Source organism: Scyliorhinus torazame, chromosome 19, assembly GCF_047496885.1.
Source record: "Scyliorhinus torazame isolate Kashiwa2021f chromosome 19, sScyTor2.1, whole genome shotgun sequence".
In the NCBI taxonomy this organism is placed as follows: Eukaryota; Metazoa; Chordata; class Chondrichthyes; order Carcharhiniformes; family Scyliorhinidae; genus Scyliorhinus; species Scyliorhinus torazame.
Window position 1 is genome coordinate 88,505,089 of NC_092725.1, and position 14,287 is coordinate 88,519,375.

The 14,287-nt window shown below is 45.3% G+C and overlaps 1 protein-coding gene across 1 annotated transcript in view; it reads right to left on the minus strand.

Moving 5' to 3' along the window:
* The window catches only part of LOC140395919 (cysteine and glycine-rich protein 2), a 38,776-nt gene extending 25,733 nt beyond the window's left edge, over positions 1 to 13,043 (minus strand). Inside the window, exon 1 of the mRNA XM_072483965.1 lies at positions 12,932 to 13,043. Within this exon, the coding sequence (XP_072340066.1) occupies positions 12,932 to 13,043 (112 nt within the window). The remainder of the gene's footprint in view (positions 1 to 12,931) is intronic.
* Between the last annotated feature and the right edge of the window lie 1,244 nt (positions 13,044 to 14,287).

Here is a 14,287-nt window from a genome sequence, read left to right on the forward strand (position 1 = left end):
CGGCTGATCTGATAGTAATCTCAACCTCATGTAATTGCCTTGTGGTGAACCACTGTATTATATTGTACATACTGTTCTTACTTATTGTCCTTCCTGTTCTTACTATTTGTTACATGTCTGGGTTTGTCCCTGCTGGCTCCGTCCCTCGGGCTCAAGTATAAAAGGTACCTAACCTCCAGCCCGACCCTCATTCTGGGACCGGCTGCCACAAGGTGTCTTTTAGCTGATTAAAGCCACAGTTTACTCTTCCGACTCTCATCATCATTGATGGTACATCATGCCTACCCCCGATAACCTATCGTGCTCAACCTATCGCACTCTTGATTACCAAAAATCTACCCACCTCGGCCTTAAAAATATTCAAAGATCTGCTTCCACTGCCTTCTCAGGAAGGGAGATCCAAAGACTCACAACCCTCTAGCCTCGTCTCCGTTTTAAATGGGTAACCCCCCTTCTTTTAAAAATTTAGAGTACCCAATTAAAGGACAATTTAGCGTGGCCAATCCACCTACACTGCGCATCTTTTTGGGTTGTGGAGGTGAGACCCATGCAGACACGGGGAGAATGTGCAACTCCACACGGGCCGGGATCGAACCCGAGCCCTTGGTGCCGTGAGGCAGCAGTGCTAACCACTGTGCTGCCACATCGCCTTATTTTTAAACCATGACCCCGAGTTCTAAATTCTCGCACAAGAGGAAATATCCTCTCCACGTCAAGAGCCCTCAGGATCTTATATGTTTCAATCAAGTCGCCTTTCCAAATTCAGTGGACACAAGCCTAGCCTGTCCAATCTTCCCTCATAAGACAACTCACCCATTTCAGGTATGAATCTGGTAAAGCTTCTCTGAACTGCTTCCAATGCATTTACATCCTTCCTTAAATAAGGTGACCAATGCAGTACTCCAGATGTGGTCTCACTAGTGCTCTTTACAACTAAAGCATAACCTCTCAACCTTTGTGTTTAATTCTCCACGCAACAAACAATAACATGCTATCAGCTTTCCTAATTACTTGCTGCACCTGCATATGAGCCTTTTGCGATTCATGCATTAAGACCCAGACACCTCTGCATCTCACAGAACTCCTTATGAATCTTTTAGTCATCCTTTGCTGTTCTTTATATTTTGTCTAATTTTCTGACCTGTCTTTGAATAAGTGTACGGTTTTCTTTAAGTTTTGATACTATCTTTAAACTTTATAGTTATTCACGAATGCTGGGCCTGTCCCTTGGACTTTTTATTATTCGTTGGAATGCATCTATTCTGAAATATCCCTTCAAATGTCTGTCACAGCATTTCTATTGACCTATCCTTTAATCTAATTAGACTCACTTTAGCCAGCTCAACTTTTATGCTCTCATAATTGTCCTTATTTTAGTCTAAAAACAATCTCGGACCCACTCCCCTTTCCTTTAAACTGGATGTAAAATTCAGTCACATTATGATCACTGCTACCCTTCACTATGAGCTCATAAATTAATCCCATCACGTTGCACAATAGCCTGCTCTCTAGTTGGCTCCACAATGTGTTATTCTAATATACTATCCTGCAAACATTCAATGAACTCTTCATTCACACTTTCTTTGTCCATCTGACTTTCCCAGTCTATATGTACTAAAATCTCCCATTATCGCAGTGACTTTCTGACAAGCTCCAGAGCAAGAGCCACCACTCCACCTTTTCCTCGCTTTCTGTTCCTTCTAAATATCCTGTAACGTTTAATACTCAGGTCCCAATCCACGTCCTTCTGCAGCCATATCTAAATAATGGCTATCAAATCGTGCTTATTTATTTATATGTGCGCTTTCAGGTCATCTATTTTGTTTCAAATGCTTCATGCAGACAGAGATTTTAGTTTTATCATATTATTCTTTTTATCTGTTGATTTACTGTTAGAATGGTACTCTCCATCCCTTCCTGTCACTGTCTATTTTCCATTTCTCGTAAAAATACTTTTCTCATTCGCCTTGTCTCTACTCTTTACCACATCTTCCCAAAATAGATCTCTTACCTCCACTATTTAATTTAAAACCCTCTCTAATTCCATAGTTATGTGGCTCGCAAGAGCATCAGTCCCAACATGGTTCAGGAGTAGACCATCCCAACGGTGTAGTTCCACTTTCCCCAGTATTGGTGCCAGTGCCCCATGAACTAGAACCCACCTCTCTTACGCTCGTCTTTGAGCCACACATTCATCTCTCTAATCTGTTTGTGCAATGCCAATTTGCACCAGGAATTATTACCTTTGAGGTTCTGCTTCTTAATTTAGTACGAAGGTCCAAATACTGACTGTGCAGAGCCTCTTGCTTCATCTTTCCCATGTTGTTGGCACCTACATAGACCACAATGACTGGGTCCTCCCCCTCCAGTTGCAAGTTCCTCTCCAGCCCCAAACAGGTGACCCAAACCCTGGTACTGGACAGGCAACACAGTTGGCTGGACTCTGGCTCTTTGCTGCAGAAAACAGTGTTTATCCCCCTCACTATACTGTTCCATGCTACCATTCTTTATTACTCTCCCCCGTTGAATGGCGTCCTGTATCACGGTGCCATGGTCAGTTATCTCATCCACCTTGCAGCCCCCACTCTCATCAAAACAAGCTGAAAGAACCTCAATTCTGTTGGCTAATTGCAAGGGTCAAGGCGCCAGCACTCCTGCCCTCTGGGTCCTCTTATCTGCCTCATTGCAGTCACACCTTCTTGTCCCTGACCACTGGCCAAATCAGAAGACCCTATCCTAAGGGGTGTGACCGTCTCCTGGAATAAAGTGTTCAGGTAACCTTCCCCCTCCCTGATGTGCCACAGTGTCTGCAGCTCAGCCTCCAGCTCAATAACCCAAAGCGGCAATTCCTCAAACCGCAAACGCTTACTGCAGATATGTTTGCCCTGGATCACACCGGTACTTGCTGCAATCACAGCACAACCCTCCCATCTCCAAAATGTGTCAATTAATTAATAATTAATAAAGCCTAAAGTTTTGGAGCTGCCAGTAAACTTTACAATACTATCTTTGCATCTTCTCTAGCACTGTATGCCTTATGCTTCGCCCGACGTCTATGTAATGTCCTATGTTTTTCATGTATGGAACGATCTGCCTGAACTGGATGCAGAACAATACTTTTCACTGTACCTCGGTACACGTGACAATAAATCTAAATCAATATTGATAAAGCCCAGTTCTTACAAGCGATATAAACCACAGTTTCTAATAATACTGATTTACACCTCCACTCCTCCCTTCCACCAAACCCCTCACTGAGCACACTTTACTTCTTACAGTAAACCTAACCCTTTTCGCCCCACGCACCGAATTCCATAATCTACTCACTCAGTCTCCGCCTCACTCAGGCTGAAGTCTCCCTTTACTGACCATGCACCTCTTACTGACTCCCATAGGCCAGAGATTGATTCACAAAATCACAATTCAAACCGCAACTCTGAACAACATTTCTTCATGGCTTCAATAATTGGATACAAGGTTCAGCTATTTCCTATATAATTGCAATGGTTTGCAGCACGTTGTTAAACTGTGCTCGTCCTTTTAATCAATTGTCAATTGCACATTATGACTGAAATATTCAAACTAGAAGCTGTGCCATTGAGACAAAACATTTCTGGAACTATTGAGGTAAGCATTAGTAACATTATTCTCTTTGGGTTGCCGGAGAGACACAAGTCTGAGCTGATTGAACAACCAATACTATTTCATTTATTAATCCGAGTTTATCTCTTTATTGTTTGGATCCAATGATGCATCAGTCTACATTTTTACACAAGCCTCTTCCTAGAATATCCAAATCTGTTCCTCACTCCCTCAAATCAAACCTGCCTGTACAAATTTAGCTACAGTTACTTGGTGGAAAATTGAGACACACCGGTGTCAGGTTTGTGGCGATGTGCATCACTGTAAATACATGTAAGCTAGACAGACACTAGAGGGAGCACCAGAAACATCACACACACACACACACTCAACCAATAGATAAGTTAGATAGGAGGCGACCAATGGACATTCACGATCCACAAGGAGGTGACACGACCACAGGGGGGCATTACACCAACCCATACATAAAGGACACCACACACATGATCAGCCCGTTTGGCCGGTGGAGACAGTCAGTGAGGACTGACACAGGTTGATTCAATATTACACCCACCACGTGGAAGACAGCAGATGGTTAGTCAGTTAGGTAGCTATAATAGGATTAGCAGTAGTGTCGAACTCAAGTTATAAAAGTGTACATAGTGTAAATAAATGAGTTGAAGTTATTTTCACGTCTCGACCTTCCTTGACAAATGCAACACAAGGAAGCCGCTTATGTTACAAAGGAAACATAACAAAACATGGTACCAGGAGTGAACTGCTTAAATCCAGATAGCCATACCTCAGCGTACAGTGACAACCAGCAATACCCAGGCAAGATGTTCGAGCTCCCGGTTCCGCAGCAGCTCCAGTACCACGGCGATCTCCGCGAAAACTGGCAGATATTCCGGCAAACGTTTGAACTCTTCCTGGTGGCAGCCGAACTTAAAGACCTGGCCGATGATGAAAAAATAGAGTTTCTCCTCACCATCGCCGGTGCCAGAGCAGAAGAATCTTTAAAAAATTCAAGTTCTCCAAGGGGCAAAACAGGTACGACTTCCAGGCAGTCCTGGACAAATTCGGCAAATACTGTGAGGAAAACACACTCCAATCGGCAAGGAAAGGTAAGAGAAGCACCAGTACTCACCTCGAGGCCGAAATCCCGGACCAGAGAGTGATTTGGGTCGAGGTCGGCGGCCATCTTGCTAAAGGAACTACACTAGCGCAGTTGCGCGAGAAGTGCGCAGAACCGGAAGGTTCGTTTGCGCATGCGCGAGATGCCGTGCATGCGCAATCAAGAAAACGGCCATCGGTAAAGGAACAGCGATCTGCGCATGCGCAATCGCTTCCTACGTGCTACGTCACGCGCGTCATGACGTCAGAGGCCCCAGACCACACCAATTTAAAGGGGAAACGTTCCAAATCCAATTTAAAGCGGAAACGTCCCAAATCAAAGAAAAAATCTTTTAAAGCTGTAAAACAACCTTCCTTCACCTGGAATGACAGCACAATGCCTCAAATTGAACCAGGAAATGAATTTAACCTCTGAAGAACCCTGCAACAAGCAGTTACCTACATACAAACCGATGATTCCGACCTCAAATACTTTGATACCGACCTTTACATTTTCTCTGGACCTCGCGAGCCCAATGACAGCTCCATGGTCCTAGACGACTACGACTCGGACAAACCTTTCGTGTTGCACATTGGCGACCCTCACATTGAATCCGACGCAGATGCGGATTCATTTTTCAGATTTGAGGATCTTCAACCCAGCAGATATATCGTCCCAACTCATCAGTGCAGGATGATGCTGCAGCCTGAAATTAAGAGACAGAAAGCGGTACAAGCCCACAGAGAGCGGCCTGCTGCCACATAGAGCGTGGTCCACGCCCCGCTCAGGGTTCCCGACTCTACGAAAGAAGACATGCAAGACTCCACACCGCAGTCCTTGCATGAACAAGACGTGACTCCAGTGTCACAAGACTCCACAGCAAGCTCGTGGACAGACTCCACAATTGCAGAAACGCATGACTCCGATGCACAGTCCTTGCAGGAACAAGACCATGAGGGTCTAGCAACCTCCTCTGACCAACTAGCGGCAGACAATGCAAGTCTGCCATGCTCACATAAACAGCAAAAAGGCTATAACAGTCTACCACGCTCCACTGCACAGCAGGACGACCATGACGGTCTATCATGCTACAATGAAGGGCACAGCGCTGATGACTGTTCAAGCCCAAATGAAGACAACCCAAAGGAATCGCCTCTTCCAAGCCCGAAGAAAAAAAGATTATGCGCTGACCTTCAGGATCATTCTAGCCAAAGAGATATTAATAATGCTGCACAGTCACAGAAGGATGCTGAGGATTTGCTAAAGAAATTGCTTGTATGTCTAACTTGCAAGGAGCAGACTGAAAATTGCCATTGCTTTAGTACGGATCGAAAAAATGGGCAAGACATTGATCCTCATTTAATGGAAATAACACAACCTGAATCATATCTACAGCAGGGACAACTGTCTCCCTTCGACACAAAACCGCAAAGTCCCAACTACAGAGACCAGCAGTTAGTCAGTAATGACTCTTCAACCCTTGATGGGAATATTAATCGCATTGACCCTCTGCACACTGCACTGATAAATGAGCAGAACATTGGACATTGGAGCAAGAATCGTGAGGACACCGACATCAAGTAGCCAGATAAAGCACTTAAAACCCCCAGCAGTTTCAAGTGAACCAATTGTGCCTTCCAGTAATGATGAAGATGCAGATAAGGTCGACCCGATTATCCATTGTACCACATTAACTCCAGCGATTAAGCATTTATGTCTGGGGAGTAGAATGTGGGCAATTGAGAACAGTAAAAGAGAGACTGTGACTGTGCCAGTCCCAGCAAAATCAGAGCCAGAGACTATGAAGGCATGTACATTAGAAAAGGATGCATATGAAGTAACTGAGAAGAAAATTGAAACGGACTGTTCTTTGGAAACTAGTACAATGACGAAAGAAACATTGGATCTAACATTTGCTGCCCTACATATGGGAGAAATTGAGGGAAATGAACAAGGTTCTGTAATGTCTGGGGGAAGATTTAAAATTCCAAAGAAGAAAAGCCCAAATGAAGGACAACGGCAAGACAATGACAGTCCACCCACATTGTTTGCACCACCAGATGAAAACTCTGACAATTTACCCAACCCTAGTGAACAGCAAGCAGCTACTGAGGATCTATCCACGGTATGTGAAACGAGTGACGACAGCATCCCACTTCCCATGCAAAAGGTGCAAAGTGACAGACCTCAGCTAGTGTGTACAGAGACACTCGACGATCACGGTGAGACAACTAGTGACTCCGGTGACACCACACTACTTCCACCCTCAATTGCTCGAACTTCTCCACTAGTCAATGCATTCCTGCATGTTCCGACTCCAGATGTGCAGCTTCATGAAATCTCAGCTGACTCCAGTGAACCTGCTAAGACTCCGGACGGGGAGCATCAACAAAAAACAGACCAGACTCCAGATGGGGAGCAACCAAACGCCGACTCTGATTCACGTAAGCCAGACTTTACTCCAGACAGGCAGTGTCGCAACCTCGGTGATGGCACCCTCAGGGTGACAGCAGATGCCACAACGACAGGAGATGGATCACGTGACAATCACACTGGGTCAGCAATAACAAGCAGCAGCTACAGTCCAAGAGGAATACACCAATTTTCACCACAGCTATGTCCACACATTTGTTCCACACCGACAGCGCGGCCAATGACAGCTCATGCTGGACAAACCCAGTATTCAAGCCTGCAGCAGCCAGCAGTCTATGCAGCATATTCTCAAACAGGCCAGCACTACGGATTGCCCACTAATGGAATCAAGACCGAAGGAGGACTACCGCCAGCGCAATCTGCACTACAGACTGGATGCCTTAGTTACTGCCCAGGATTTGCTGCACCACAGCCTGGCCAGACAGCATATTCCTATCAGATGCAAGGTTCTAGTTTCACACCATCACCAGACATTGATGCGAGCGGCAATTCTGTCTCCAAATCGACAAGCTTCAACGCTTCTCAGCAGGATCACCCTTCCAGCACAGCATGTGGCCAGAACCAGTGTGCACAGTCTCATCCGACTTCAACACCTGGCACATCCATGACCTCGAATGATACTGTTGATGGTACCTCTTCAATGTCAACGAGCTACAAGATGCCATCCAACAGCACCACCACAAACATAAAAAGAAAAAAAGAAAAAGACTCCAAATCGGACAGCGCAGTGATTCGACCACTTCTTGGTTCCTGTTGATGGCGTTCATAACCAAGAGAGACATTTGACCATGATGATTGATGGTTTATGGACTCACATGAGTGATTTGGATTTATTGTTTAATCACCATTCCCATGACTTGTATATACCTTACCTTTTCTACCTGTTCTTTGTTCAGTTTTTCTTAAAGTGTACAGAAAATATGAACATATAAAAAGGGGAGGATGTGGTGATGTGCATCACTGTAAATACATGTAAGCTAGACAGACACTAGAGGGAGCACCAGAAACATCACACACACTCAACCAATAGATAAGTTAGATGGGAGGTGACCAATGGACATTCACGATACACAAGGAGGTGACACGACCACAGGGGGGCATTACACCAACCCATACATAAAGGACACCACACACATGATCAGCCCGTTTGGCCGGTGGAGACAGTCAGTGAGGACTGACACAGGTTGATTCAATATTACACCCACCACGTGGAAGACAGCAGATGGTTAGTCAGTTAGGTAGCTATAATAGGATTAGCAGTAGTGTCGAACTCAAGTTATAAAAATGTACATAGTGTAAATAAATGAGTTGAAGTTATTTACACGTCTCGACCTTCCTTGACAAATGCAACACAAGGAAGCTGCTTATGTTACAAAGGAAACATAACAAAACAAGGTTCAGTGAGCAGAGAGTGCGGAGGGAATAAATCAGGAACTTGGTTCCAACATTGCACCAGGTCTCATTTCAGCGATTTGGCTGAAAAGACAGCAGCTTCTGCCTTTCAGCAGCATTCTTTAAGAAGTAGAAGACGGTTCAATAAAAGCAAATTACTGGGGATGCTGGAAATCTGAAATACAAACAGAAAATGCTGGAAAACCTAAGCAGGTCTGGCGGTATCTGCGGAGAAACAGAGGTCGGAGTTTTCTAGCCGTTCACGCCGGCAGGATCTTGGGCCCCACCGACTGCGCACCCCAGGCAGTTATGTCCGGGGGGGGGGGGGGATGCATTCAACGGGAAGCCCTGTTGACAACGGTGGGACCAGAAGGTCCCGTTGCCAGCCAATGACGGGCTGCCTGTGTGGAACACGTGAGTTGCGCGGAACATCCTGCCGCAAGGTTAGGGTTTTGAGTCTGCATGACTCTTCAGAAAATATTTAAAGTATTTACAAAGTGGAATATCACTCGAGAGGATGAATATTTACTTGTCAACATCTACAACTGAACAATACAAAACTGCTTTCATTGAAAAGATCCCACAAAGGACTTTTTGTGTTACAGCTACAGCCCTGACCCAGAAAACTATTTCAAAAGATTTGTAAAAAATCTCTCCTGAAAGTAAACCTTCATTGATAGCTTCCTTGAAGTTATTTGGCACGACCAATGGTAGTGTGCATGTGTGCACTAGAGACAGATTATTTTGTTATGACACCACACACTTATTATTTCTGTGTTGATGGGTGATTAATGCAGAGCAGGAATCAAAGCAAACAAAAACAGCCTTGCAATTAGCCACCAAACTATTGGGATCAGCAAACTTAAAAAATGTATTTTTATAAATTTAGTGTTTCCAATAATTTTCTTCAGTTAAGGGGCAGTTTAGCGTAGCCAATCCACCTACCCTGCACATCCTTTTGGGTTGTGGGGGTGAAACCCATGCACAGGGAGAATGTGCAAACTCCACACGGACAGTGATTGGGGCCAGGATCGAGCCGGGTCCTCGGTGCCGTGAGGCAGCAGTGCTAACCACTTGTGCCTCCATGCTGCCCTCCGTGACATTAAATTTGACGTTGCAAAAAATCAATTGTTGCTGTTGTTATATTCCCGTGCCCCAGAATGGTTTCCAAAATCTTCATAAATCTTTTTTCTCTCCCCAGCCCTCTTGCGTGTTCAATGCTTTATTCACTTTCCTTACCGAATGCACGGAAAAGGGACAAACAGCAGTTACTGGAGAGTATCAAGTACAGTTCCTTCTCCCTTTTACTCCCTCTCCTTCAGTTTTTCAGAATTAAACGTTTCTGAATTGGGGGAAGGTTGATTTTTATCGGATAAAATATGATCTGGCTAAAGTGAACTGGGAGCAGCTACTTGTAGGAAAATCCACATCGGAGAAGTGGGAGTCAATTCAGAAAGGAAGTAGAGGCGACACGGTGGCGGTGGTTAGCACTGCTGCCTCATGGCGCTGAGGACCTGGGTTCGATCCCTCCCCGGGTCACTGTCCATGTGGAGTTTGCACATTCTCCCAGTGCCTGCGTGGGTCTCACTCCCACAATTCAAAAAATGTGCAGGGTAGGTTGATTGGCCATGTTAAATTGTCCCTTAATTGGAAAAAAGTAATTGGGTATTCTAAATTTATTTTAAAAAGAAAGGAAATAGAGGGAGTACAGGGCACCATGTTCCTGTAAAGGTAAAGGGTGGGACCAACAAGCCCAGAGAACCTTGGATGCCAACGGCAGATACAACAGGCTCAAAAAACGGATGCCCAGGAGGAGTATGGAAAGTGCAGGAGAGTGCATAGACATCAGGAAAGCGAAGAAGGGGCATGAAAAAACACTGGCGGGCAAAATAAAGGAAAATACTAAGGTGTTTTGTAAGTTTATTAAGGGTAATCAGAGAAAGAGTAGGGTCTATTGGGGACCAAAATGGCAAACTGCATGTGGAGCTGAACGACGTAGGGGAGGTATTAAATGAGTATTTTGCATTTGTGTTTACTATGGAAAAGGACAATGTAGGTATAGAAAGCAGGGAGGGGGACTGTGATATAATTGAAAAGATTAGCATTGAGAGGGAGGAGGTGTTAGCAGTTCTAAGAGGCTTAAATGTGGATAAATCCCCAGGCCCAGATGAGGTGTGTCCTAGGCTGCTGTTTGAAGCAAAGGGGAGATTGTAGAGACTCTGATGTTAATATTCATCCCCTCCGGCCACAGGAGAGGTGCCAGAGGACTGGAGGACAGCTAGAGGACTGGAGGACAGCTAATGGAAAATGAAAATGAAAATGAAAATCGCCTATTGTATTTCTCTCTCTTGACACAATGGTTGTCTTTCAAGATGCTTTGGTTGCTCCTGTTCACTCATGCCAGTAATTAAAATGTAGTCCAAATAAAATTGAACACCATTGAGGCCACTAAGGTTTTGATCAATAGATGTTTGGATAGGGTCGCTGCAGACATTATTCTGAACTGTAGGTGCTTGTACCTGAACAGTCCTTCGTGTGTTACAAGAGGTTGCAACCCAAGCTGTTACCTTCATCTGAAAATGAAAATGAAATGAAAATCGCTTATTGTCACAAGTAGGCGTCAAATGAAGTTACTGTGAAAAGCCCCTAGTCGCCACATTCCGGCGCCTGTTCGGGGAGGCTGGTACGGGAATTCTGGAGGTATTCTTGAGACAAATTTATCTTACTGAATTTTGTCCACCCGACAAACCAGCATATAGGTCCTCCATTAACGGTAAGGGATAATGGTCAGCACACAACACGGGGCTAATCATTATTTTAAAGTCGCCACAGATTATTACTGAGCCACCTGGCTTGATAACCGGAACAATTGGGGTTTCCCAATTGCTCATTGTCACATCTCGATCACTCCAGGCACGATTCAATGAAAATGTTTCTAAGTGTGGTGGTGAGCAGGAATCGCGGCGAGCTTCCTGCCGCTCGGCCCCACACAGCCGTCACTGCAATCCAATGTTAATTGGTCCAATTAATTTCGAGCAGCGTGACCAGGAGGACTGGCAACCAGTGCTGCAAGAAGGTCAACAAACTACACCGGGTCGCAAGGATGATTTGGCACCGGACGCCCCCCCTCACGGGAATTCACCTGGCACCATCCCTGCCCAGCACGTGCCATGCCCTGGCCCACCCATGCCGCCCTCCCCAAAAATGCCCGCCATCCCCATGCGAACCCTGATTCTATGGATGGAGGATTTGGTACAAGATTAGGTTAGAGAAACTGGGGTTGTTCTCCATGGAACAAAGGAGATTTGATAGAGGTGAATGGGATTGTGACAGATTTATTTAAGGTAGACAATGAAAAACTCTTCCCATTGGCTGATATACAAGGACTAGAGGGACACAGATTTAAGATTTTGGGCAAGAGAATCAGGGTAGTTGTGAGAACTCTCTCACACAGCGAGTGCTAATGTCTGGGAATAATCAGGGTAGTTGTGAGAACTCTCTCACACAGCGAGTGCTAATGTCCGGGAACTCACTGCTGTGAGGCTGCTGGATGAGGAGACAATGATTTCTAAAGGAAATTGGAGGAGTTCTCGAGGCAAGAAACTGACAAGATGGCTAGGATAGTACTGACTGAATTGCTCTATAGAGAGTTGGCATGGACTCTTGGGCAGAATGGCCACCTGTGCTGTAGTGGTGCTGTGGAAGCAACTAAAGCTGGTGCAGGCGGCATGGAAGCACAGTAGTTAGCACTGTTGCTTCAAGGCACCAGGGTCCCAGGTTCGATTCCCGGCTTGGGTCAATGTCTATGCGGAGTCTGCACGTTCTCCGTGGATTTCCTCCGGGTGCTCCAGTTTCCTCCCACAAGTCCTGAAAGACGTGCACTAATTTGGACATTCTGAATTCCCCCTCCGTGTACCCGAACAGGCGCCGGAATGCGGCGTCTAGGGGCTTTTCACAGTAACTTCATTGCAGTGTTAATGTAAGCCTACTTGTGACAATAAAGATTACTATTAGTAGAGCCTACAGCACAGCCCTCTGCCTTTCAGGCAGGTCTCCGGATAAATTGAAAATATCAAATTAAAGGTTGTACATGATCTGGAATCCTGAATGTTTGAACAAATCTGAATACCAATTTAACCCTCATTCCAGAGATACTGGGGTAGGACAGGAAAATAGAGCTTAGTTTGAGGATCTTTCATGATCTCATTAAATTTAACCTGGTGTTGTAAGACTTCTTACTGTGCTCACCCCAGTCCAACGCCGGCATCTCCACATCATTAAATAGCAGAGCAGGCTCGAGGGGCTGAATGGTCTCCTCCTGTTCTCTGTTAATAACATTGCCATCCTCTGGACTACAAACAGCAAATAAAATTTATGTGGGGAATAAAAGAAAATAACAAATGGACTCACTGCGCAGGAAACAGCATCGATGGTAACTCTTGCCGTCACACTGCACCTCCTCTGCGTGGTACACTGTTCTCTGGCAGCTCCCACATTTATTGCCGCCGCCCCAGTGAGACATCCTGCTCCTGTGAATAACACCAACACAAGGTTACACGGCATTTCTCAGAATAAGCAGTTGAGCTGTTTGTGGGATCTTACTGTGCCCAGATTGGTTGCCATATTTCTGATATAATGACAGTGACTACAGACAAAGAGGTACTTATTGAAATGCTTTATGACATCATGAGGTTGTGAAAAGCACTATACAAATGCAAGTCCCCTCTTTCCTTCTACCAAAGGCAAAACCCCAAGTAGCAAAAACCCACCCGTTAACAACTTGACAGACAATTGGTTGTTTCAGTCTCACTGAGATGCAATTGGAACAAATGCTGAGCGAGATATCTCATTACTGAAACCTCACACAAAGAAGAGCTTATGAGTCAAAATGACCGAAGATTTTAAAACAACCTAACTGTGGGTGCCTTTTAGAGAAAGTAACTTACTGACCTTACCCAAATGGGATGCCAGTTGTTCAGCAACATATTCTTACAGCACTAAAACCGATCATTCACACAAACTGGTCAGGTCAGGTCCTGAAGGGCATACATGCCAGGCTGAGCTTATGGCAGGTAGAGGGAGAAACCACATGCATCTGTCCATGACAGTATCGGTAGGAGTGACCACCACTAGTCCTTGTGGAGACAAGGTCCCGCCTTTGCATTGAGGATGCCCTCCATCCTGCAGTGTGGCAGTACCACTGTGCTAAATGGATAGACTTCAAACAGATCTAGCAACTTGATGCACGATCAATGGCCACTAAAGCGAGGTTGTAGTCCAACTGAAGGCTTTAATAAGCTAGATGTTTCCCCCAGCAGCTCAGGTACAGAATGAGGGCTGCTGGGGCGGCATGGGTTCTTATACCCCGCCTATCAGGGCGGAGCTATTATACACTCTAGCCAATAGCGAGCATACAGGTTCTACCAATGGTGCTTTAGCCTCTCAGGTACCGTAATACCTATAATACACACAACTCTAGATTGGGCATCGATGAGGCCATCAGCAGCAGCAGACGTGTACTCACCCACAATCTGTAACCTCATAACCCGGCATATCCCCCACTCTACCACTACCACCAAACCATAGCCGCCATTCTACCATTATCACCAACCAGGGGATCAACCCTGGTTCAATGAAGAGTGCAGGAAGGCATGCCAGGGACAATATCAGGCATAGCTAAACACAGGACATGCCAAACAGCGAAGGCAGATTGCAATACTCTGAACTAAGCAATCCCACAACAACCGTATCAGATCTAAGCTCTAC